The sequence below is a fragment of the Aegilops tauschii genome, chromosome 2, assembly GCF_002575655.3.
Source record: "Aegilops tauschii subsp. strangulata cultivar AL8/78 chromosome 2, Aet v6.0, whole genome shotgun sequence".
In the NCBI taxonomy this organism is placed as follows: Eukaryota; Viridiplantae; Streptophyta; class Magnoliopsida; order Poales; family Poaceae; genus Aegilops; species Aegilops tauschii.
This window is the reverse complement of record NC_053036.3, coordinates 378202751-378226276: the sequence shown is the minus strand read 5'-3', so window position 1 is coordinate 378226276 and position 23526 is coordinate 378202751. Positions and strand designations below refer to the sequence as shown.

General features: G+C 46.0%; 1 protein-coding gene across 1 annotated transcript; it reads right to left on the bottom strand.

The window, feature by feature from the left end:
* Nucleotides 1–12897: 12897 nt before the first annotated feature.
* LOC109744484 (uncharacterized) lies at nucleotides 12898–13907 on the bottom strand. The gene has a single exon (XM_020303608.4). The coding sequence runs from the start codon at nucleotides 13558–13560 to the stop codon at nucleotides 13081–13083; it is 480 nt and encodes a 159-aa protein (XP_020159197.1). The 5' UTR covers nucleotides 13561–13907; the 3' UTR covers nucleotides 12898–13080.
* Nucleotides 13908–23526: the final 9619 nt, after the last annotated feature.

The following is a 23526-nucleotide window of genomic DNA, read 5'->3' as shown; positions in this document are numbered from 1 at the left end:
CATTTACCTACTCGAGGACGAGCATGAATTAAGCTTGGGGATGCTGATACGTCTCCAACGTATCTATAATTTTTGATTGTTCCATGCTATTATATTATCTCTTTTGGATGTTTAATGGGCTTTACTAAGAACTTTTATATGATTTTTGGGACTAACCTATTAACCTAGAGCCCAGTGCCAGTTTCTGTTTTTTGCCTATTTCAGTGTTTCGCAGAAAAGGAATATCAAATGGAGTCCAAACGGAATGAAACCTTCGGGAGAGTTATTTTTGGAACGGAAGCAATCCAGGAGACTTGGAGTGTACATTAGGGAAGCAACAAGGTGGCCACGAGGCAGGGAGGCACGCCTGCCCCCTGGGCGCGCCCCCACCCTCGTGGGCCCCTTGTGGCTCCCCTGACCGACTTCTTTCGCCTATATATATCCATATACCCTAAAAACTTCAGGGAACGCAATAGATCGAGAGTTCCGCTGCCGCAAGCCTTTGTAGCCACCAAAAACCAATCGGGGCCCTGTTCCGGCACCCTACCGGAGGGAGGATCCCTCACCGGTGGCCATCTTCATCATCCCGGCGCTCTCCATGACGAGGAGGGAGTAGTTCACCCTTGGGGCTGAGGGTATGTACCGGTAGCTATGTGTTTGATCTCTCTCTCTCTCTCTCTCTCGTGTTCTTGAGGTGATACGATCTTGATATATCGCGAGCTTTGCTATTATAGTTGGATCTTATGATGTTTCTCCCCCTCTACTCTCTTGTAATGGATTGAGTTTTCCCTTTGAAGTTATCTTATCGGATTGAGTCTTTAAGGATTTGAGAACACTTGATGTATGTCTTGCGTGGGATACCCGTGGTGACAATGGGGTATTCTATTGATCCACTTGATGTATGTTTTGGTGATCAACTTGCGGGTTCCGCCCATGAACCTATGCATAGGGGTTGGCACACGTTTTCGTCTTGATTCTCCGGTAGAAACTTTGGGGCACTCTTTGAGGTTCTATGTGTTGGTTGAATAGATGAATCTGAGATTGTGTGATGCATATCGTATAATCATACCCACGGATACTTGAGGTGACATTGGAGTATCTAGGTGACATTAGGGTTTTGGTTGATGTGTGTCTTAAGGTGTTATTTTACTACGAAGTCTAGGGCTGTTTGTGACACTTATAGGAATAGCCCAACGGATTGATCGGAAAGAATAACTTTGAGGTGGTTTCTTACCCTACCATAATCTCTTCGTTTGTTCTCCACTATTAGTGACTTTGGAGTGACTCCTTGTTGCATGTTGAGGGATAGTTATATGATACAATTATGTTATTATTGTTGAGAGAACTTGCCCTAGTGAAAGTATGAACCCTAGGCCTTGTTTCAACGCATTGCAATACCGTTTGTGCTCACTTTTATCATTAGTTACCTTGCTGTTTTTATATTTTCAGATTACAAAAACCTATATCTACCATCCATATTGCACTTGTATCACCATCTCTTCGCCGAACTAGTGCACCTATACAATTTACCATTGTATTGGGTGTGTTGGGGACACAAGAGACTCTTTGTTATTTGGTTGCAAGGTTATTTGAGAGAGACCATCTTCAACCTACGCCTCCCACGGATTGATAAACCTTAGGTCATCCACTTGAGGGAAATTTGCTACTGTCCTGCAAACCTCTGCACTTGGAGGCCCAACAACGTCTACAAGAAGAAGGTTGCGTAGTAGACATCACCCACCGGGTTTGTTGACCCGGCACTTCCCGACCATGTGTGCCTACTTTCGCGGTCCTTGTACGGACTCAAGCAGGCTCCGCGCGCTTGGTACCAGTGGATGGCGGCGTTTCTCCACCAGCTTGGGTTCCGCTCTACCCGCTCGGACGCCTCGCTCTTCGTCTATCATCAGGGCTCTAACACGGCCTACTTGCTGCTCTATGTCGATGATATCATCCTGACGGCATGTACGGCTGGTCTCCTCAGTCAGCTCACGGCTCATCTTCGCGCTGAGTTCGCCATCAAGGACTTGGGTCCTTTGCACTACTTCCTCGGTGTCGAGGTGGTGCGCCGTCCGGATGGCTTCTTCCTTCATCAGCGAAAGTACGCTCACGAGCTCCTGGAGCGTGCCGGCATGCTTAACTGCAAGCCCAGCGCTACGCCTGTTGATACGAAGGCCAAGCTTTCTTCCATGGATGGTTCTCCTGCTTCAGATGCTGCTTTCTATCGGTCTATCGTTGGTGCTCTCCAGTACCTCACTCTGACTCGACCGGAGATCCAGTATGTTGTGCAGCAGGTGTGTCTTCATATGCATGATCCTCGAGACGTTCATTGGGCTACCGTCAAGCAGATTCTCCGCTATATCTGTGGCACTATGGATCTTGGCATCACGCTTCATGCCTCCGCCGACACCGCCCTCACCGCCTACTCTGATGCAGACTGGGCGGGCTTCCCTGATACACGTCGCTCCACTTCGGGCTATTGTGTCTACCTTGGACCCTCACTTATCTCGTGGTCCTCCAGGCGGCAGCCTACGGTCTCTCGTTCCAGTGCTGAGGCTGAGTATTGTGCGGTGGCCAACGTCGTCGCCGAGTGTTCGTGGCTTCGCCAGCTACTTCAGGAGCTCTCTTGTCCTGTTGACCGTGCCACGGTGGTCTACTGCGATAATGTCTCGGCGGTCTACCTCTTCGCTAACCCGGTGCATCATCGACGGACCAAGCATATTGACTTGGATATTCATTTTGTTCGGGAACAGGTGGCCCTTGGCCATATTCATGTTTTACACGTCCCTACTTCCCAACAATTTGCCGATATCATGACCAAGGGCTTGCCTACGGCGTCATTTGAGGAGTTCCGGTCCAGTCTTTGCGTCAGCCGTGGTGCCGCTTCGACTGCGGGGGGGTGTTGAGTATATGTGTTATGTGCATATTGTGTATTGGGCCCGCCTCCTAGTTCCTTGTATAGTTGAGGTCCGTGGCCCACCTTTGTACATCATATATACGTGCCTATGCATGAAGAGCAATACGTCGTGCAATCATACACCGACCAAACATTGTTCACTAGGGTCGAACAATGTTTCCTTCAGTAGCAAACTAGAGTTCTGGAAACCTTTCGCAAGTTAGGATATCCAAACTTGTGCAAAACATTGTTTCGTCAGAATCGGAACAATGTTTCTTCAGCAGGCAACTTATTTCTTCATGAACTCCTAACTTTGTTTCTTCACCATAAAACATTGTTTTGCATGGACTGAAATGTGTTTGGCCTTATTTGATATTGCACCTGATTTCAGCCCACAACAAAGCAGATGAAAGTGCAGCCATGTGTTCAAGATTATAGTATAAACTTAAGTTAGCGTTCAGCTGGCAGTGTGTTCGTTTGACACAAAATATTATGATTTCTCCTTTGATGACCAAGGATGTATAGATGGTTGTCATGTCCTCATCATCCTCCCTCTCTTGAAAGGGATTCGTCCTCGACTCTAACAGGTCAATGGTTGTCATGTCCTCATCATGCAAGAATATAGTTGCATAGTAGACACCACATGTCGCGGTCTTAGTAGGTCGCTCTGAAAAGTTAACCACGTAGAGACCGTTCTTGACATGCCCAACAAAGGCTACCTTAAGTGTCTTGCTCCACAAGAGGGCCACGGTATCAAGATCAAAGAATGTTGCAAAGCCCATGAGTGCAAGTTGACGAACGGAATAAATTGTATGCAAGGGACTCAACAAGCATGACCTTCTTAATAGATACATCTTGTGAGATGACCACCTTGTCGAGACCCAATACCTTAGAAGTTTAAGCATCACCGAATTGGACATGGGAGGGCATAGATGGGATTTCTTGCACGTCCACCACCAAGTCCTTGCTCCCGGTGATATGATTTGTTGCTCCAATATCAAGCAACCGTACCCCACCGGAAGCAAAGTCCTACAAGAGATTAATGCTTGGATTTAGGTACTCATTTTTAATGGGTCCTTTGATGTTATCAACAAGGGTCTTAGGAACCCAAATAGACCATTCGATGTACTCATAAGAAGAACCAACAAATTTGGCATAAAGATGCCCATCACTAGCATGGCATAAAACATATGAGGGGTTAAAGTCGCCGACTTTGTTGGTAGGGATGGTCTTGCCCTTCTTGGCATTACCACCCACTTCCTTGTCCTTCTTATTCTCATGAGCACCCTCCCCCGCCTTGACAAAGGCTTCCTTAAGTGGAGAGGTTGCTTGGTCTTGTTCTTCTTCTTCTTCTTCTTTGACTTGGGTACAAACCCAAGTCCTTCCTTTGCCACAACTTCCTTTTGATTGCTCAAAAGGTCATTTAGCTCTTCTCACTTTGCATGCAAGTCACAAGGTGCTTCTCAAGTTGCTCTTTCAACTTGGTATTCTCCTCCACAAGATGCACATGCTCACAACAAGGGTTAGTAGAATGGGCGTTATCAATTAAAACAAAAGGAGGACATGTGGAAATCTCCTTGGTTAGCTTCACTTGGAGTTGATCATGAGACTCCTTGAGAGAGGCATGAACACCCTTCAAGACCTTGTGAGCTTTGTCAAGAGTGTCAAACCCTTCCTTGAGTCTATCATGGCCAATCCCAAGTGCAACCTTCTCGGATTTAAGCACATGAGTAAGAACAATAGCATGATCAAGATCCTTTTTTAGTTTAGCAAGATCAACATTGTGTGACTCCTCAAAAGCCAAACGAAGACGTCGCTCTTCCTCAAGAGCAATGGAAAGATTCGTGATCTCATCAGCATAGTCACAACTATGCCCTTCTAACTTAGTAATGGTATCCTCATGAGACTCAATGATATCATTGGCCTCACCAAGTTGTTCCAAGAGAGAAACAAAATGCTTATTGGTCTCACCTCTTATCTTACTCAAGAACTTATCAAATTCGTTCGCATCCACCTTTGCCGCCACATGATTATCCACACAATCCAACAACGAAGTAGTAGTAGTGATGGAAGTTTTGATGTTGGAGGTTACCTTGTTGGTACCTTTGGCCATGAGGCGCTTGGCAATGAGGTTCTCGTTGGGGCATCGAACAGAGACACCTTGGTTGGGGAAGAGGTGGCAATGGCCCCGGTGGTCGTTGCCATTCCTTCACTACTTGTATCTTCATCATCATCATCATCGGAGAGGTACTCTTCTTGTGCCACCGACCCCTTTTGAGGCACTTTCTCGGTGAAGTTGTTCTTGTTTGGGAAGGACTTGGCCTTGTCCTTGTGGATAAGCTTGCCACCATTGTCTTCCCTCTTTTCATAGGGGCAATCCACCACAAAGTGACTCACATTGCCACAATTGTAGCAAGTTCTCACACGTTGCTTTCCCTTTGAGGCACTTGAGTTGTTCTTGGAGAAGTTAGGCCTTGAGTTCCTCTTGTTGCCCCAAAATTGCCTTGAAGTAAGAGCCATGTGCTCATGGTAAGCATATTTGGTGTCTTTGGGATAACTCACTTCTTCCTCCTCTTCTTCTTCTTCTGAAATTGCCTTGGCCTTCAAAGCAAGGTTGGTGGAGGCCTTCCTTGACCCTTGGACACGAGCTAGAGTGTTGTCGGTAGTCCTGTTCATGATGTTCATGGCAATAAACTCATCCAACACCTCACTTGAAGAAAAGGTATGGAAGTTCGGCCTTTGACACATCACGGAGGACATGGCCTTATTGAATGGCATGATGGTCTTGAGAAACTTGCGCTTGATCCAATTGTCATCCGTATCCTTGCTCCCATGATATTGAAGAGTGACCACAAGAGTTGTCAATCTTTGATAGAGATCACAAGGATCCTCATCTTCAATCATCATAAACTCATCGGCCTCACCAAGAACCACCTCAAAGTTGGACCTTGAATACTAGAGCTCCCCTTGTACAAAGATATGATATGTTCCCAACAATCCTTTGCACGAGAGAAGGGGCGCAAGTGAGATAGATCTTCGGGAGGCACCGCGGATTGGAGGATGAACAATGCGGACTGATTGTATTGATTGTCCGCCTCTTCTCTTGGAGTGAGGTTGTTTGGATCATGCGGGTAGAATCCTTGCTCGATGATTCTCCAAAGATTACTTGAGCTGTGATTCAAATGAGACTTGATACGAAAAACCCAATTAGCGGAATCACCCTTCACAAGTTTAGGAGGACCAAGGTTGTTAATATGCGGTGTAGGGATCGATCCTCCATAGACCGCGGGAGGGGGAACCGATGCAAAGGTTCCCGTCCCATTCTTGTTTTAAGGGGAGGAGGTTTGAGTACCTTTAGCCGCTTCCTTGCCGGAATTGGCCTCCGGCTTTGATGCGGTGGGATTAACCACAAGCAATGGATCGGGAGTAGTTTTCAACCCGTCAAGTAATTCTTTAAGCATGGACTTGACCTCGGCCATCATAGACGTCTTAAGTGAAGCCATAGCTTCATTTAAGTCATCTCGGGTGATCGAGTTCAATTCCACATCCTCTGGCACTTCCTCATCTCGTCAACCATATTCTTCGGGTGGTGCAACCCTTAAAAGAGACGAGGCTCTGATACCAATTGAAAGGATTGATATGGTTGACTAGAGGGGGGTGAATAGGCAACTACCAATTTTTAGCTTTTCTTAACAATTTAGGTTTAACAACAAATAGGTTGTCTAAATATGCAACTAGGTGAACAACCTATATGATGCTAGCAATAACAACACCACAAGCAAGCAAGATAAACAACACAAGTAAATCTTGCACAAAGTAAAGGTAAGAGATAACCACAAGTGGGGTCGAGGGAGACGAGGATGTGTTACCGAAGTTCCTTTCCTTTGAGAGAAAGTATGTCTCCGTTGGAGCGGTGTGGAGGCACAATGCTCCCCAAGAAGCCACTAGGGCCACCGTATTCTCCTCACACCCTCACACAATGCGAGATACCGTGATTCCACTAGTGGTGCCCTTGAAGGCGGTGACCGGACCTTTACAAATAAGGTTGGGGCTCTCTCCACAACCGAATTGGAGGCTCCCAACACCACCACGAAGCTTCACCACAATGGAATATGGCTCCGAGGTGACCTCAACCGTCTAGGGTGCTCAAATACCCAAGAGTGACAAGATCCACAAGGGATTAGTGAGGGAATCAAATTTCTCTTGGTGGAAGTGTACATCTAGGCCTTCTCGAGCAATCCCTAAAGAATCAACAAGTTTGATTGGCTAGGGATAGAGATCGGGCTAGAATGAGCTTGTCAGCAACAATGGAGCTTGGGGGAGGAAGAGGAAAGTCAACTTGGGAAAGATGACTTATTTATATAGTGGGGGACAAAATCCAACCGTTATGCACCCATGATAAGTCCATTTTGCATCATGTTTTCCTACTGTTATTTATAGTGTTTTCATTAAATATAACACTTTGTGGAGTAATTCTAATGTCTTTTCTCTCATAATATGCAAGGTTTATACAAAGAGGGGGATTAGCGGCGGCTGGAATTCTGGACCTGAAAAAGCTATGTCAGAGATACCTATCCTGCACATCTCCAACTGAGCTGAAATTTTACGGAGATTTATTTTAGAATATATAAAAATTATTGGAGAAAATAAATACCAGGGGGGCCACCCAGGTGCCCACTAGGCACCAGGCCACGCCTACCCCCCCCCCCCCCAACACGCCCTAGTGGGTAGTGGGGCCCGTGGCCAGCCGCCGGTACCCATCTTCTGGTACATAAGCCCATTTGACCTAGAAAAAAATGGAAGACTTTCGGGACGGAGCGCCTGAGCACTTCTCCTGTGAGTAGTTGCTTTTGTTCCTGAGGACACAGGAGAAGTCTTGTCATAAGTAATCATGTGAATTTGGTACTCGTTCGATATTTTGATGATGTGTATGTTGTGAATCCCTTAGTGGTGTTCAAGATCTTTGGTCTTCCCCTGAAACCGATGAAAAAAAGTGGATCGCTTCTTATGTGAACTTCGACTACATGACACTTCACCATCTTTAGGCCTAAGGGAATGCATTGTGGAGTAGTTATTAGATATAGAGTGACAGAAGCTTAAACCCTAGTTTATGCTCTATTTCGTAAGGGGCTGATTTGGATCCATAGGTTTAATGATATGGTTAGATTTTACCTTAATTCTTCTTTCGTAGTTGCGGATGCTTGCGAGAGGGGTTAATCATAAGTGGGAGGCTTGTTCAATTAAGAACAACATCCAAGCACAGGTCCACCCACATATCAAATTATCAAAGTAGCGAACGCGAATCAAACAAACATGATGAAAGTGACCAGATGAAATTCCCGTGTGTCCTCAAGAACATTTTACTTAATATAAGAGACCGTTCCGGCCTGTCCTTTGCAACAAAAAGGATTTGGCTACCTTGCTGCACTTATTGTTACTTTCGCTACATGTCACTTGTTACAAATTATATTGCTACCAAACTATCTGTTACCGACAATTTCAGTGCCTGCAGAAAATACCTTGCTGAAAACCGCTTGTCATTTCCTTCTGCTCCTCGTTGGGTTCGACACTCTTACTTATCGAAAGGACTACGATTGATGCCCTATACTTGTGGATCATCAATCCACAGCCCGTGCACAAGCGGTAGTACCGCTCGGGTGAGCGGTACTTACTCTCGCATGGAAGTTCTAGCCACTGAGTTCAATTGAACAGATCGGGGAGGCGATAATGCCGCCGGTGCGGTACTACCGCTCCCACCATCGGTACTATCACGTGGTGTTGAACAACAGCCGGAACCCGCGGTAGTAGAGGAAGGTAGGGCACTAGTGCCGCCCTAGGGGGTACTACCGCTAACAACTGCCGCTCTACTTCCGCGCGAGGGACTGAGCATTCCCGAACACAAACAACAAGCGGTACTACATGCGGTAGAAGACAGCGGTAGTTCTGCCGGAGCGGTACTACCGCGCCGCGGAGCGGTACTTCCACTTAGCCTCAGCATGCCCAGTAAACCTATGGCAGTGGGGTGGCAGTTACGGCATAGTACTGTTGGAGCGGTACTACCGCGCTGAACTGCCGCTCTACTACCGCTCTTTTATGGAACACAAAAGACAAGCGGAAGTAGGGACCGCACTGAACTGCGGCAGTACCGCTAGAGCGGTACTACCGCTTATGCTGTTCTAAAAATCCCAAGCAAGAAGGAAAGACAAGCTCAGTTCCCGGGAAGGAAATAGGATGCAAAGTGACTCTGTACGTGTTGATTCCACCCAAACCTTTCCGAAGCGAACCCTCTCTTAATAGTACGGTGTTCCTACGACTCAAGTCCACCAAAAATAACACGCAAGAAAAACACCGTCTTCATAAACATTCCGAGGGGTTCGAATCGTCTTTGTGCCATAAGATAGATTATGTGAAATACTCAATGCACACGATTAGTCCGCAAAAGCATTGTCATCAACCACCAAAACTACTAAGGGAGAAATATGCCCTAACAGTGTGCCTTATTGATATGAGTAGTCTATCATTTATATTAAGTAGGATGTCACATACATCTCAACTCAAAGGAATTGGCATCCTCATGGGCCAATGGGAACATTTTCTCTTGCAGACATTTGTGCGCCTAGTGCCGGCATAAGTTCCATAATGTATGACACGACGGGCCATGATGGATCCATTTTATGACGGTTTTCTGCGGTCTTTTTGTCCGGATTAATCCAGGGTTTGGCCTTCTCAAGCTCCTTCGAACACGCATGCAGCTTTACCCTCTGAGGTCATTACTTTGGTGTTACTTTGCAAGCTCTGTGCAACATGTTCGGCTTTGTGAATGCAGGTGTTATCAAACTTGAGGACGAGCACCTCGCCTAAGAATTTGGCAATTGGAAGCTTATTTCTGTCGAGGGCGATGCCAACTTTGTGAAGGTGAAGGTTGCCACTATCTAACTTGGCAATCAACTACTTCTCCTTTATGTAGTGCTACCTACTTCTCCTTTATGTAGTGCTACCTACTTCTCCTTTATGTAGTGCTACCTACTTCTCCTTTGTGTAGTGCTCATGGGCGGAATAGGATTTCAGGGCTCCTCTGTTGCGAATTGGACTTTGGCCCCTTCATTAAAGTTGTTTAGGATGACATCGCGCACGTGGCGCCGTGTGGTACTACCACGGATACGAGCGCCTGTGGTCGTATCGCTCATCATTTTCTCTTTTATCTCCTTTGGTGAACACCAAATTATATAACAATAAAATAAAAAGGAGATTTGCACTTATTAGCGATTAATGAGCAAGTTGAAGGGATGATCACCAAAAATAACCGGTTGAAATGTGGTAAAAAAGAGTGTCAATACCACTCATCACCTCTCATGGTTAACACCAATGTTATTGTTATGAAAACAACTTTTGACTAGGGGTGGCTTTAGCCACACGGTTGAATTCGAGAGTATGGCAGGTGTCGCTAGTAAGGAGAGAACGAAAAATATTTAATTGGGGGTGTGAACGATGGTCTTATGACGTAGGTCACCGTACACTTACAATATTTGCACGTCAATGTATTTTAATAGGTTTGTTTGTACAAATGGAGCACGATCTAGTACTATGTTAGAAAAGCGTCGAGCGAAGGTGGTTGTAGGTACGAGTTGGGCGAGGCTCCTCGGATCCCACTCCCAAATGACCAAGGCTACCCTTAAGATGGTATGTGGGAAGGGTATTAGAGCTAATCTTGGCCCATGTGTCTATGGTTGAGTAGACAACCCTTTTGCCTTGATGGGCTTTCTTCTTGGGCTTCATTCTTCACTTGGGCTTCTTTGTTTCTCCTTCTCTCACTAACTCGATCTTCCCATCTTTTTCCATTTGTTGAATTGTTGATGACAAATACAACTTGTATTGACTTGATCTTGATCTGCTTCGAGTGTGCTTAGTCAGGATAAGTGGGTTTTCTCGGTAATCATTAATTATTCCCTCAACAGTCTGTAATATTGGATATATAAATTATGTATTAATAATGTTCATACTTTTTTATTTGTGTTGTAATATTATTAGCGTGACTTAATGTAAAATTATGGAAGTAATACCTCAAAAGCGTTGAATATTCAACAAGGAAATGTAAAAGGAAAGAAGTACAGTATTGGAATTTCATGTGCAAACTTGTGCACGCATATGAAAAATACTTGTCCCCAATAAGACAAATACTATGAAATACAATGCGGCGTTCTTTGTTTTTTCTTCGATAAAGAGTGATTTTATTGACTTATAGTGTCGCATGAAGGGAATACTATCAAAAGGAATTTCACAACCGACCTTAGCATGACTAGATTGCACACAACCAACACAACCATGCACACTTAAAAAATAAGCCGGCAAACACAAAGTCGTACAAACATCATTCCTTGTTATGCACCACATTAGTTATTTTTATTTCCGTGAATAAATGCTTGGTTAGGTTTGCAGAAGAGTTGCTGCATTGTTCTACATACAAGTTAACTATCTATCTAGTCGAAAGTCCCTTTTGCTCCTACGTGCATATGCACCCATTGTCGAAATACACATTTTGAAAAGTTAAAAAATTGGAACAAAAATCCCGCGTGTATATCCGGACATTTTATGTCCGTTCACAAGGTTTCGGTGAAAAACGACGTTTTTTGTGGCTTGTGTAAAAAAGACAATTTCTGATGCTTCATTCTAACTATTCACGAGGCATTTCTTTATCTTTTTTACACAAGCCACAAAAAACGTCGTTTTTCACTGAAACCTTGTGAACGGACATAAAATGTCCGGATATACACGCGGGATTTTTGTTCCGAATTTTTCAACTTTTCAAAATGTGTGTTTTCGACAATGGGTGCATATGCACCTAGGAGCAAAAAAAATCTCTCTCTCTGTTTTTTTTTTTTTTGCAACACAGGGCTGGTAAATCTCGAATGAACTCAGCAGGGCTGTGATTATCTCTATGCAAATAAGAATGGTTGTGCAGTCACAATGTGTGGTTGCATACGTATATGTTCAGAGTCATCTAATTAAGTGGTTGGTAACTACTGTGCGGATTTCCACACTTAATAAATTCTAAAAGAAGCACACGCATGATGTAGTAGCAGGCCAACAAGAGTCCTACAGGCCGATTCAGTACGCGGCACACCTTACTCCACGATCATATCAAACTGACCACGCAGGCAGATACTCCCTTCGTTTTTATTTAGTCCGCATATTAGTTTTGGTCAAAGTCAAGCTTTATAAACTTTGATCAAGTTTATAAATAAAAATATTAAATTATACAATAACAAATCAATACTATTGGATTTATTATTGAATGTACTTTCACATCATATAGATCTGTTACTGTAAATGTTTATAATTTTTTCTATAAACTTGGTCAAACTTTACGAAGTTTGACTTCAGTCAACTCTAATATGCAGAGTAAATAAAAACGGAGGGAACTTCTAGAAGCAGCAATTGGCTAGCAAAGATTCCTGTACAGTTTGAACCAAGTGTGTGCAAGACCAGGGCCGCTGGATGAAGTGTCGTCTGCAAATCGGGCAGAGTGCCGGCCGCAGAGTAGTTTCGAATTACAGTACATACTAGCTACTAGGTAGTACTAGCAAGGGTATGCGCGCAGCATGTACTAGCTAGGTCACGTGGTTAATGCCAAACGAGCAGTGGCCACTTACAACCAACGAAAGAGGCGAGAATCTGTTCCTCAAAAGGAGAAGAAGAAACGAAAGAATGGCATGAAACCACGTCACTAGTGTTGAAAAGGTTCACCTGGACGAAACAACGAGCACAAATTAATTCGATCCTGAGCTTTATGGCGATCTATACCAGCAACCCAATCGTATTGACTCGTTAAAGTCCATAGAATTTTTTTTCACCGAACTGTCTAATCAAAGGTGGTAGCTACTACATATGATATGGCTCTTAACAGTACTAGCAACATCATCAAGCACAACATACACATCTATCTACAGAGACTTGGAGAACAACGCTCCTCGGTCGATCATCACTAGCTAAAATTTTGCATCAATCGTACCGCATCGAGATGGTTGTTTCTGAAATTATTGGTAGTATAAGCTAAATAAGCTGAAATGTAAATGTAATCTTCACATCGTCACCATTAAACCACAAAAAGATCGACCTTCATAACTCGGAAACAAGAAGGACAGTATCTTATTTGAGCAAGAAGAAGCTAGGCATATATGTGCATGTAGATGTAGAGGTGAAGCAGTAGCTCAGGAGCAGCCGTCTTGCACCCGGAGAGGGCTGGAGCTGGCAGGTGGTGCCGGGGCCGGGCGGCGCGCGCAGGACTCGGCCACGAGCGCCCGGCGCGCAGTGAGCAAGCCGGCCGGCACGAGCGGGCGGTCGAAGGCGGAGCAGTCCATCCAGTCCTTGAGCAGCTTCTCCTGCCCCCACATCTCCGGCACCCACACCCTCCCCGCCATCTCCCGCCTGTGCCGCTTCAGCCTTTCCCGCGCGGTCTCCCCTTCCTCCTCCTTGTCCGCTGGCTGCAGCAGCTTCCCCGCCTCCCGCTTCTCCTTGGACGTAGACATTCTTCCAGCTTGATCTTGCGCCGCCCCCGCCGCATGGTGATCGGAGGACGTAGCGTCGGCCGCGACCGGCCGGCTTTCCTCCGCCAAGCCGCCCGTGCATGCCTCGGCCGGGTGAGCCGCGCCGTGCTCCGGCACCTCCTCGACGTCGCCGGAGTAAGCCATGCAGCAGATCAAGCAACCCACACTAATTACGCAGGCCAAAGGAAGCTAGCTAGAACAGCAATGATTCTTGAGCCCTTGGCAACACCGGTTGTCTGCTGCCTTGCTGACCCCAATATAACGAGGCCGGGGGCGGTGGGAGATTAAAAGATGGGGGGAGGTGGGGGACGGTTGGGGGAAGAGGCGGACACGTTAGGGGGAGCAAGGGAAGGAGATGGAAGGGGCTCGCCTATGGTGGCTGCGAGGTGAGCGTGGCCTGCCGCTGCGGCGCATTCCGCCATATATGTGGCTGCCCTTGCCCTCGCGACGTGGCCGGAGGCCGGAGCCGTGGAAGCAGTAGGTGAAGTAACTGTGAGGCGCGCGCGGGCGTAAATGTGTGTGTGCGCGGCTGCGGCTGCGTGGCGCGGTTTGCGTTTCTGAGGCTGGCGGCAGCGCAGCGCGGGCTGGATGCACGACGGCCAATCGGTAGATACCTCCGGTAGATTTGATCTTTTGCCGGGGCCACCGAGCAGTCAGTGTTCGTCTATCCCCATTAACTTCGAGACTCTGACCCGACATTACTGATGGGACGAAGGGAGGAGCGAGGAAAGATCCACCCGACCCGAGCAATCAAATTTCTTTTCTGTCTTTTTTTTATAATAACCCTATCAAATTTCTTTTTCATAAAACATAGTCCACGCTTTTAAATTACGGCGTCCGATCAGAAAAAAAGTGTCTCAGTTTTGAACTAAGATTGAACCAACCTTATTCAAAGCTGAGGTTCAACCATAGTTCAGAGTTGAGACACTTTTTTTCGATTCGAGGGAGTATTACGTTAGTCTCTGATTTACCTTCTTATATTATTCTGATTGTGTAAAAATAGATTTAACTGGTAAACATTTATTACATACATATGTACTGACTTGACTTACCAAACAAAACAAAATTTTATTTAAAAAGTCAATAACAAGTGCGATGCAGCTGGTTTTTAGGAAAAACCGTTCAAAAAAGTTAGAGATGGGAGGGAAAATTAGAAGGAAGAAAGAAAGAACATGTAGGGATGCGCAAACATATAGCCTTATGTCATTTTTATTAAGTATTAAGCTGCCCTGTAATAGAGTGTAACCTTTTTTAGGGTATTTTGAGCTTAAAGGGGCGCTCCAACAGCTTCCCTATTTATAAAATTTGCTCCAAAATTTCTGGTCAGCCAAAAATACAACCATGTGTACTGCAAATAGACGACAACAACCCTCCTCCCGCTAAACGAAAACAAGAGTAGCCAACCGCCCCCAGACATTTACCGCCGCAACTACGCGCTCGTCGCTCCCCCTCCTGTGTTGCAGCCGCTACCAAATCCAGCCAGAACCGGTCGATTTCATGACCGCCGCACCGCGCCGCTGCCGGATAGACCATCCCTTGTCGTCGTCGCATTGCCACATCGACCCAATCGCTCGCCGCAGTGCCTATTTGATCACCACCTCCACCACTGTCGCGCGGCCGAATCTGGGCGATCATGCCACCGCTGCACCGCTTGCCACTGAATTCGCCGGATCCCGCCACCCCACCGTCGAGGATGTCGTCGAAACGCGCGCTGAAGAGCAAGATATTCGTGGCATCCGACTACGAGACTTTGGCCGCTACGATCACCGAGCTACAGTGCGACGACCAGTGCCACTGGCTTGGTACCTTCGACACAACGAATATCGCCCCGCCCGCGTTCAACATCGTGTGTTGGTGGTTCGGCCGGACGGGGAGCAAGATGAACTTCCCGGAAATCGAATCCCGGGAGGCAGCGGAGTTCAACGGTCCGCCAATGCATATTGTATCATGTGCGGTGAAGAGGGACACTCGCATCGTCCTAGAGTGTCAGGACACCCGGGAGAACGATGAGGTGGTGATGGCAAAGGCCACTGCGGAAAATCCGCACCTCATGTAGGCAGAAGCAGAGTGGTTCGAAAAGAGAGACAATGAGCGCAAAAACAAGAACGAGATTGAGGAGTTCAATACCTCTGAGGAGGAGACCATGGCGCTTTGCAACATTGTCGACACACAGCCTGACAAATGACGAGTAGTATGTGTGTAGATGTGTAGTGTGTCCGTAGGAATACTATGTTTAAGTTTGGATGTCTGGATGTTTAGATCGTTGCATGTTTAAACATCTGAATGTTTGGAAGTAATCAATAGGCCATGTCCAGGTGCACAACACTGTCTGAATATATTGAAGTATACAATGTCATCAACTAGTTTGGAGGTTTGTTCGAAAAACAATGTGTGGATGAGTGCTCCGTTTTAAGGCAGATGTTAAAAGACCATTTTTGAGTGCCCTAAAAATTATTTTTTGTACTCTAAATTTTGTTTCGACTGATTTTTTTAATGCTCTATAATAGGGCAGCTGTTTTTTAGGCAATAATTGGGCAGCTGTTGGAGATTTTTTTTTTTGAGAATTGGCAGCTGTTTGAGATGCTCTTAAAGCATCTCCAACAACCGCATAAAAATCTCGCGCCCAATAAAAGTTATAGCGCGCCACTTTAATACTTTTAGTGCGCCGGGACCAACATTGCTTTAGCAGACGCCCAAAGACACGCGCCCAAAAAGTAGACAGTGCAATTTGTGAAGCGCGCTCAATCCGAAGCCCAAATATGCTGCGCGCGATAGCGTTTTTCAGCGCGCGCCCAAAACTTTTTAGCGCTACAGCATCTGCTGGAGCTGTTGGGTGCCTAAAAACGAACTTTTAGTGCGCGGAGCTCTTTTTGGGCGCCTGTTGGAGATGCTCTTATGCCGCATACTTGCGGCATAAGAGCCCGTTTGCCAGGCAGCCTGTTTGGATGGCGCAAGGCGGCCCGTTTGCCAGGCCTTGTGCACCTGGACAAGGAACGGCCCAAGGAGGCCCGCGGCAACAGTTAGGTGGAGTGAAACCGGGCAGACAGAATGGGAAGAAGATAACGACACCGAGGCTTGCCACGAATCGCTAGTAGCTGCCGTGCAGGACGCGGAGAGGGACCTCCCGCCACTGTGTATCCTCCGAAGTACTAGTACTAGTGATCAAGGAAAAGCAAGTACTCCCCCGCAAAAAAAAAGAAAAAAAGGGAAGCAAGTACTCCTAATTCACTGCTTGGTTTGATCTTGATGGTAGCTGGTGGATGACTTGGGTGTGGACTAAGGGCCTGTTTGGTTCCAATAAGTCACCTGACTTATAAGTTAGGTGATTTAAAACCAGTGATTTATAAGTCACGCCTGTTTGGTTGTCACCTGACTTATAAGTCACCTGACCACACCTTTCCATCTTGTTGTTTTATGTAAAGATGGTGGGACTCACGCAAAAGGGGGTGGCTTATAAGTTTTAAGTTGGGGTGGAGCAACTTATGACTTATAAGTTGGGTGTGCTTGGTAAAATAAGTCACTTTTTTCACTTTTTGACTTATAAGTTGGTGACTTATTTGGAACCAAACAGACCCTAAGATAGCAGGGTAGAATCATAGTACGTGCACCAGAAGAACCCGAGCGCTGGTCCACGCAAACGTGGGTCGCAGAGCGAGCTTAGCTTGGTTGCCGGCTCTTACAAATCTTGCTCGTACGCTTGGCGAGGGCTGCGCGCGGCACTTGCGTGTCGCACGTATGTGACGCCCCTGCCCCCGTGCATATTCATGCTGTCGGCTTTTTACCTTCCGTCAGACGGCGACGCGGCGGGCTCCCTTGGCGCCCGACATGGCGGCGTGCGCTGCTTCTCCTCCCCTGAATCATCGGGCTGAGCAGGGCACTTCACAGTTCACACCTCAGCGAGCGGAGCAGCAGGTGCCCGTGTCGCCCGGCGGCGGCACAGGTTGCGATCCGCGTCCCCGCCGTCATGGGCACGGCTCGTGTACCTAGGTGCATGCTTTTTTCCTGCCTCGTTCTGTTCCTTGAGCCGGACGTAACGAAAGTTAGCCGGTGCAATTGTAGGGGCCGATCGCAACGAGTCAGGCTTGTCAGATTGTAATAACTTGTACCTAAAATCTAAAAAGCGGCCGACCACCATCTAACAGAAACGGGCGGCTGACTCCTGGCCGCACGATCGCGCCAACGATCGTGCCCGGATCCGCCAGGTGCCACCTGGTCTGGATCGGCCCCGCGCCCCGGTCGTGGGCGGTTGTCCATATCCGGACGTGGGCAGGCCCACCTGTAAGCGGTAGAGGAGGGGAGTAGTGGGGGTCGTGGGCGGCGGTTTTCGAAATCCGTGCCTGAAATCCCTCGCCCGTAGCGTGCTCTCTCCCCATTCCGTCTTCGTCTTCCTCCTCGTCATCCTCTCCACCGAACGGGGCATCGCGGCGGAGTGCTCAGGTCGGCGGCGGAACCGCGGGTGGTTCTCCTCGCGGGGGAATCACTGCTGCTCCTCGCCGTCGGAGGTATGCTCGCCCTCCACTTCTACATGCTTCTCCTCCCTCTATCTATCTCGTGGAGCGCGGATGGTGCCGAAATGTGAGGGGAATGCTCTCTAGGGTTCGGGAACGGCGCGAACTACCCCCGCTTATCCTTGATTTTGGTCACGTTGAGTTCCCTTCTCCTATCTGGTAGCACGCGCCCAACGGTGATCCGGATCTACAAGGAGGCGTAGTTCACGGCACGGGGTGGCTGGCCAGGGTCAACGTGTAGTTGGCCAGGGTACGTGGTAGTCGTTAGGTAGAAGGGATGCATGTCCACGGCGCCCGTTGCGCGATTTTAGAGGCGATTTGGCTGTTTAGTTCGTGTTCCGTTCAATTTTGCAGGGGTTTGAGATCTATTCATGATTCTTAGTCATTCTGCAAGTTGTATTAAATGTGTGCAATGTTGTGTGCAATGCATTGGTTGATTTTGTAGTTGGTGTTCAGAGATTTAAGTGGTTAGTTGCACAAAATTCTCCCCAGTTGGCTGCGTCCATATAGTACTTGGCTGTCCATATGCTCTGCAGTTGCAGCAGTTGTCTTGGTCAGTTGGCTCACTGCTTGTACTAGTTGGTTGTCTATACGGTGTTCAGTTGCACAAGTTGCCTGCTCAGTTGTTTGCATCACTTTTACTAGTTGGTTGTTCATATGTTATACACTTGCGCTAGTTGCTCTACTTAGTTGGCTTTGCTGTTTCCCCCTCTCCTGTGTGCAACTAGGGACTCTTGTTTGTGTAATTTAGCACCAATGTTTGCCAGTTTTCCAATATAGTCTACCCAATCTGCCAGCCTTGTGGTGGCTGTGGTGGTTCATGTGTTTTCTCCTGCTTTGTGCAACTAGGGCCCCTTGATTGCGCAAATTAGTACCAATGCTTGCCAATTTTCCAATTTAATATTCTCAATGTGCAAGTCTTTTGTTCTAGATGTGGTTTTTTTCATGTGTTTTCCCTCATGTGTGCAACTAGGGACGCTTATTTTTGCAAATTAGCACTAATGGTTGCTAATTTTTCAATATAGTATACCCAATTGTTTTGCTGGATTTTTTGCTTTGCATTTTTTGCTTGTTCCAGTTTGCACAAGTTATCATACTGAGCTTGCTGCCTTTAGTTAACTATTTTCTGCCTAGTTATTACTTGCCACAGTTGGCAAGTAATAACTAGGCAGAAAATAGTTAGTTGGCTTATATGCTGTCCAGTTTGCACAAGGTTTACTGCCCAGTTGGCTGCATCATTGTAGTAGTTGGTTGTCCACATGTTTTTTGGTTTTTTGCAATATGTGTCCTGCTTATGTGTAGATGTCTGCAGATCAAAGCAACCTTCTATGATTTCTATAGTTTGTTTCCGCGTCTTCTAACTATGTTTTCTTTTGTTGTATTTCCTCCCGCATGGAAAAAATGGTTATAATAGGAGGAGATGCGGATGGCAATGAAGAAGATGTATTTTTTTCATTTTTTCTGTGTTTTTGAGTTGTTTTCAACTTATGCACGTATGCTAATGTCCTTTTTTCATGTTTTTTTGCTTAATCAGCGTTCTGGAAGTCAGTCGCTTCGCCGGAACTCGAAGCGTCCTGCTAATCGCCAGCCACGACCTGCGCGGAGTGTTGAGTAGGGAGAGGATGTTGAGGTAAGTGGCATGCTGATGACACAAGCCCATTTTTTGTTTTTGTTTGGGTCATATAACATTTTTTTGTTTTTTCCCATGCTCATGTTTTTTATTTTTTCTTAGGATGCCGATCAGTTCCGTGTTGTAAAGCGGACTAGACATGCAGCACTTAGAAAGGGAGCCGAGTCATCTTCTAGGGTAAGTAAATTCCTGAATATAAGTGTTTCTCACTTTTTAGACGCTGATGAAATTATGCAGCCGTTCGCACCACTATTTTTGTTTTTAGTTTGTCAATAACAACCTTGTAGTTGACATCTCTGGTCATCTTGATCTAAATACAGTTGACATTAGTTGGCATCTTGTAGTTGACAAGTTGGCATCTCATAGTTGACATCACTGGTCAATTTTTTGTGCGGGCAGCAGTTGCTGGAGGAGCTGTCGCATCTTCCGCAGCAGATGGTGAGGTATGTGGTTTTTTTGTGTGTTTATGAGCTATTGAACAGTTCCTTGCAAACCTTTTTTTAGTTGCTGTTATCTTGTTGCAATATCATTTCTTATTGTTGCACATCCCCTAGAACTTTTTGTAGTTGCCAGGTCTCGTATATTTCCTTAGTTTTTTTAAGGTTGCACACTGGTAGTCTTCAGTTGTCCTGATGAGCTTTGTTAGTTGCACAAATTCATCATATTAGTTGGCATGATCCATTTTATGAATATATAACTTTTTCCAATACTGATCCAAATGACGATTGCTAGTTTTTTTTCATTCTTGTTTTTTCTCTTGTGTTTAATCTTTCCTTAATGTTTTTATTTTCTCATCAATAGGCCAGTGGTGAAGGAGTTGAGGTAGCTGCAGGGGAAGATGTGGAGCGAGCATCACAAGCGGGCAGGATAAGGGCATCACCAGCGCGGTTTGCAAACTTTAACAGCTCTCTATCCCCACCACAGAAGTCAGAGCTAGTTTCGAGGTTGTTCGGGGGGCTATTGAACTTATCAGACACACTTCCAGCAGACCTCACTAAGTTCCTGGTGCAGTCCTACCAGCCACAGACCTCTGAAATGGTTTTCCCAGGAAGGGGAAGGATCCGTGTCGATGCTGACAGTGTTCACATGGTATTTGATCTCCCAAACAGGGGTCAAAAAGTCAGATATTTAGTTGACAAGGATGCCACTAGGAGATTCAGACAGGCTTTCAACATAACTGGAAATTCTCATCCCCAGATCACTACATGGTGCAAGATGATTCAGGATATGGCTGGAAGAACGGATGACACATTCTTTATGGCCTGGCTTGCGGTTGCCTTCATCACTTTTCTAGCACCAACCACGGCCTTGAAGCTCAGCCCAAAGTGCTACGGACTTGTGCTAGATCATCAAATGCTTAAGAACACAAACATCTTCCTCTTTGTAGCAGAACACATTAATGAAGCTTTCCGGAACATGGACCAGGAGAAGCAAACCATCTGCTGGTGCTTGTATCACTTGATGGTTAGTGAAAACGACCACTTCCATCTGTTCTTGTTCTTTTGTGCAGTTATAGTTTGCTGAAATACTCCTAATAATAACTGAACTTGGCTTTTCTGTTGTTGGGTTTGGTGCAGATACTATACCTTGATGCGCTCGTCCATGACATCCCAGTAAGCAACTGCGCGATACGAGCGAATGCATGGGATAGTATTCTAATTGCCAAGGTGATCAAGAAGGATACTGTATCTCCTGGTGTGTTCGGCAAATTACAAGTGAGTTCTCTTTGTTTTTTTCCAACAGTGTCTTCTTTTTATGTTCTTTTGATGTCTGGTCACTTTTTTGGAAATTGCACGAATAAACTATCATCAGTTGGCACAACAATGCATGTAGTTGCACAGCTTGTAGCTTTAAGTTTGGCATCTGCACACATGTTCATTTTTAATTGGCACACCATCTTTTTTAAGTTGCACAGTTTTACTAATCTTGTTGCACAAATGTGTGGCATCAGTTGGTAGAAACTTTTTTAGGTGCCATGTGGGTTGCATAGTTTTTGTGTCTTTGTTCAGTTGCATATATGTATAGTCGAATTGTCTACCCAGTATCTTGTTGTAGTTGCACAGGTTATAATGTTTGGTTTCGTTCAACACACAAATATGTTTTGATAACCTTGTTGTTTTCTTTTTCTCTTTTTTACATCAACTTAAAGAGGATTATAGAGGAATGGAGCAGACACCACTGTTTGGTGGAATTTTGCAAGCTGAAGCATTCGTGGCATCCAAGTTACCAATAACCTACAATCTGCAGGTTAGTCTTTTGCATACAGAAATTTATACCACTTACCAACATTTTTCTTTTGGCTGGGATGTATGTTCAGTTGGACATGTATAACTTTTGTAGTTGCGAGAATACAGGATTCAGTTGGCTGTGATGTATGTTCAGTTGCACATATAAGCTTCTGTAGTTGCACATGTTCTTTGGACAGTCAAAGTGTTCGTTTGCAACCATTGACATCAAGTTGGCAGAATGCATGTTTTTTGTTTGTGCCACAGTGCATGTGTAGTTGGCTAGAATCATGTTTTTAGTTGGCCAGAAAGTGTGTCTTAGTCGGTTTTTGCTTATCACATCATGGTCAGTTACAGACATTTTACTTTAAAAAAAATTCTAACTGAATTAGTACTGAATCTTCTTTTTGTTGATGCAGAAAAAAGCAAAGATTGCAAAAGTGGTCAATGACCTGTGCAAGGCTGTAACTGAACAGGTTGGCACCTTCATTGAAGCAGTTGCCAAGATCGATGACGATGAACCGGATATTGATCCTTACGTACAGCAGCCATCATTGGGAACCAGGCCGTCACGCCGTGCTCCAAAAAGAAAGAGATGGGGGGCAACTATACAAGAAGAAGAGTTTGTTGAGGAGGAGTCAGAAGAAGATGAGGAAATGGAAGCAGCGATAGATGTTGATGATGACGAGGACACAGATGCGGATGAATCAGAGGAGGAGGACAAGGAGGAGGATGACAAAGAAGAAGATGCAGAGGAGGAGGAGGAGGAGGAGGAGGAGGAGGACAAAGAAGAAGAGGACAAAGAAGAGGAGGAAGACAAAGAAGAAGAGGACAAAGGAGAGGAGGAGGACAAGGAAGAAGATAGCGAGGCAGAGGAGGAGGAAGGAGAAGATGAGGCCAAAGAGGGGGACGGGGACAGAGGTGCAGCAGTTGATGGCACTGAGGGGGGAGAAGACAAAGATACAACAGTTGATGCCAGCGAGGGGGAAGAAGATGATGATGAAGAAGACGAGGATGGTGATCGTGATGATAAAGGGGGATCCAATGGAGGCGGCGACAACAGCGATGATGATGATGACAACGCCCCTGGTTCTCGTGGTACATGCGGCAACACATCCAGGAGGACTAGGAGCTCTGCCACCCCTGCCAGCAGCAGCAATTCATTGAGCAGCAGGAGCACACTACAGATGTTGATTGACAAAACTTGCTGGAAAGACAAGGATTTGCCGAAGTCAAAGAAAAATGACGAAGCAGAGTCTCAGGGCAGCATTGATATGTTCGAGCTCTGCAACTTGAAGCCAGCTTTGCCAACCACCTTTCCCGTGCCAGATTTTAGCGACAAAGAGATGTGTGAGAAGATCAACTTTGCCATTGATCAGAGCATGTTCTTATCAAGTGACGCTGAAAAGTATCAAATTGATATGGAGGAAGCAGGAAAGGGTCTTGACTGGGTTCATTCAAAGAAAAAAATACAAAGAATATTTGAAGGAGCTTCCAGATATAAGCTCGAGCAAGAGCAACGCACCATCTGTTTCAAACCCTCACGTGGCCCAGAAGCGCAAAGCAGTCTCAATGAAGAAGAATCTGCAGTTACCTCAAACCAAGGAGAAGATGGTGAGTGCAGATGCTGAAATAAATGTGGTCAAGGAAGCTGTGGTTCAAACTGATATGCCAACTATACTGAGCAGAGAGCCAACCAACATCACAGGAGTTCAACAGATCAAGGGGAAAACTCCTCTTTCAGCAG

Coding starts and splice junctions, on each gene's coding strand:
- LOC109744484 (XM_020303608.4), bottom strand. CDS start 13,560: ATGGCTTACTCCGGCGACGTCGAGGAGGTGCCGGAGCACGGCGCGGCT.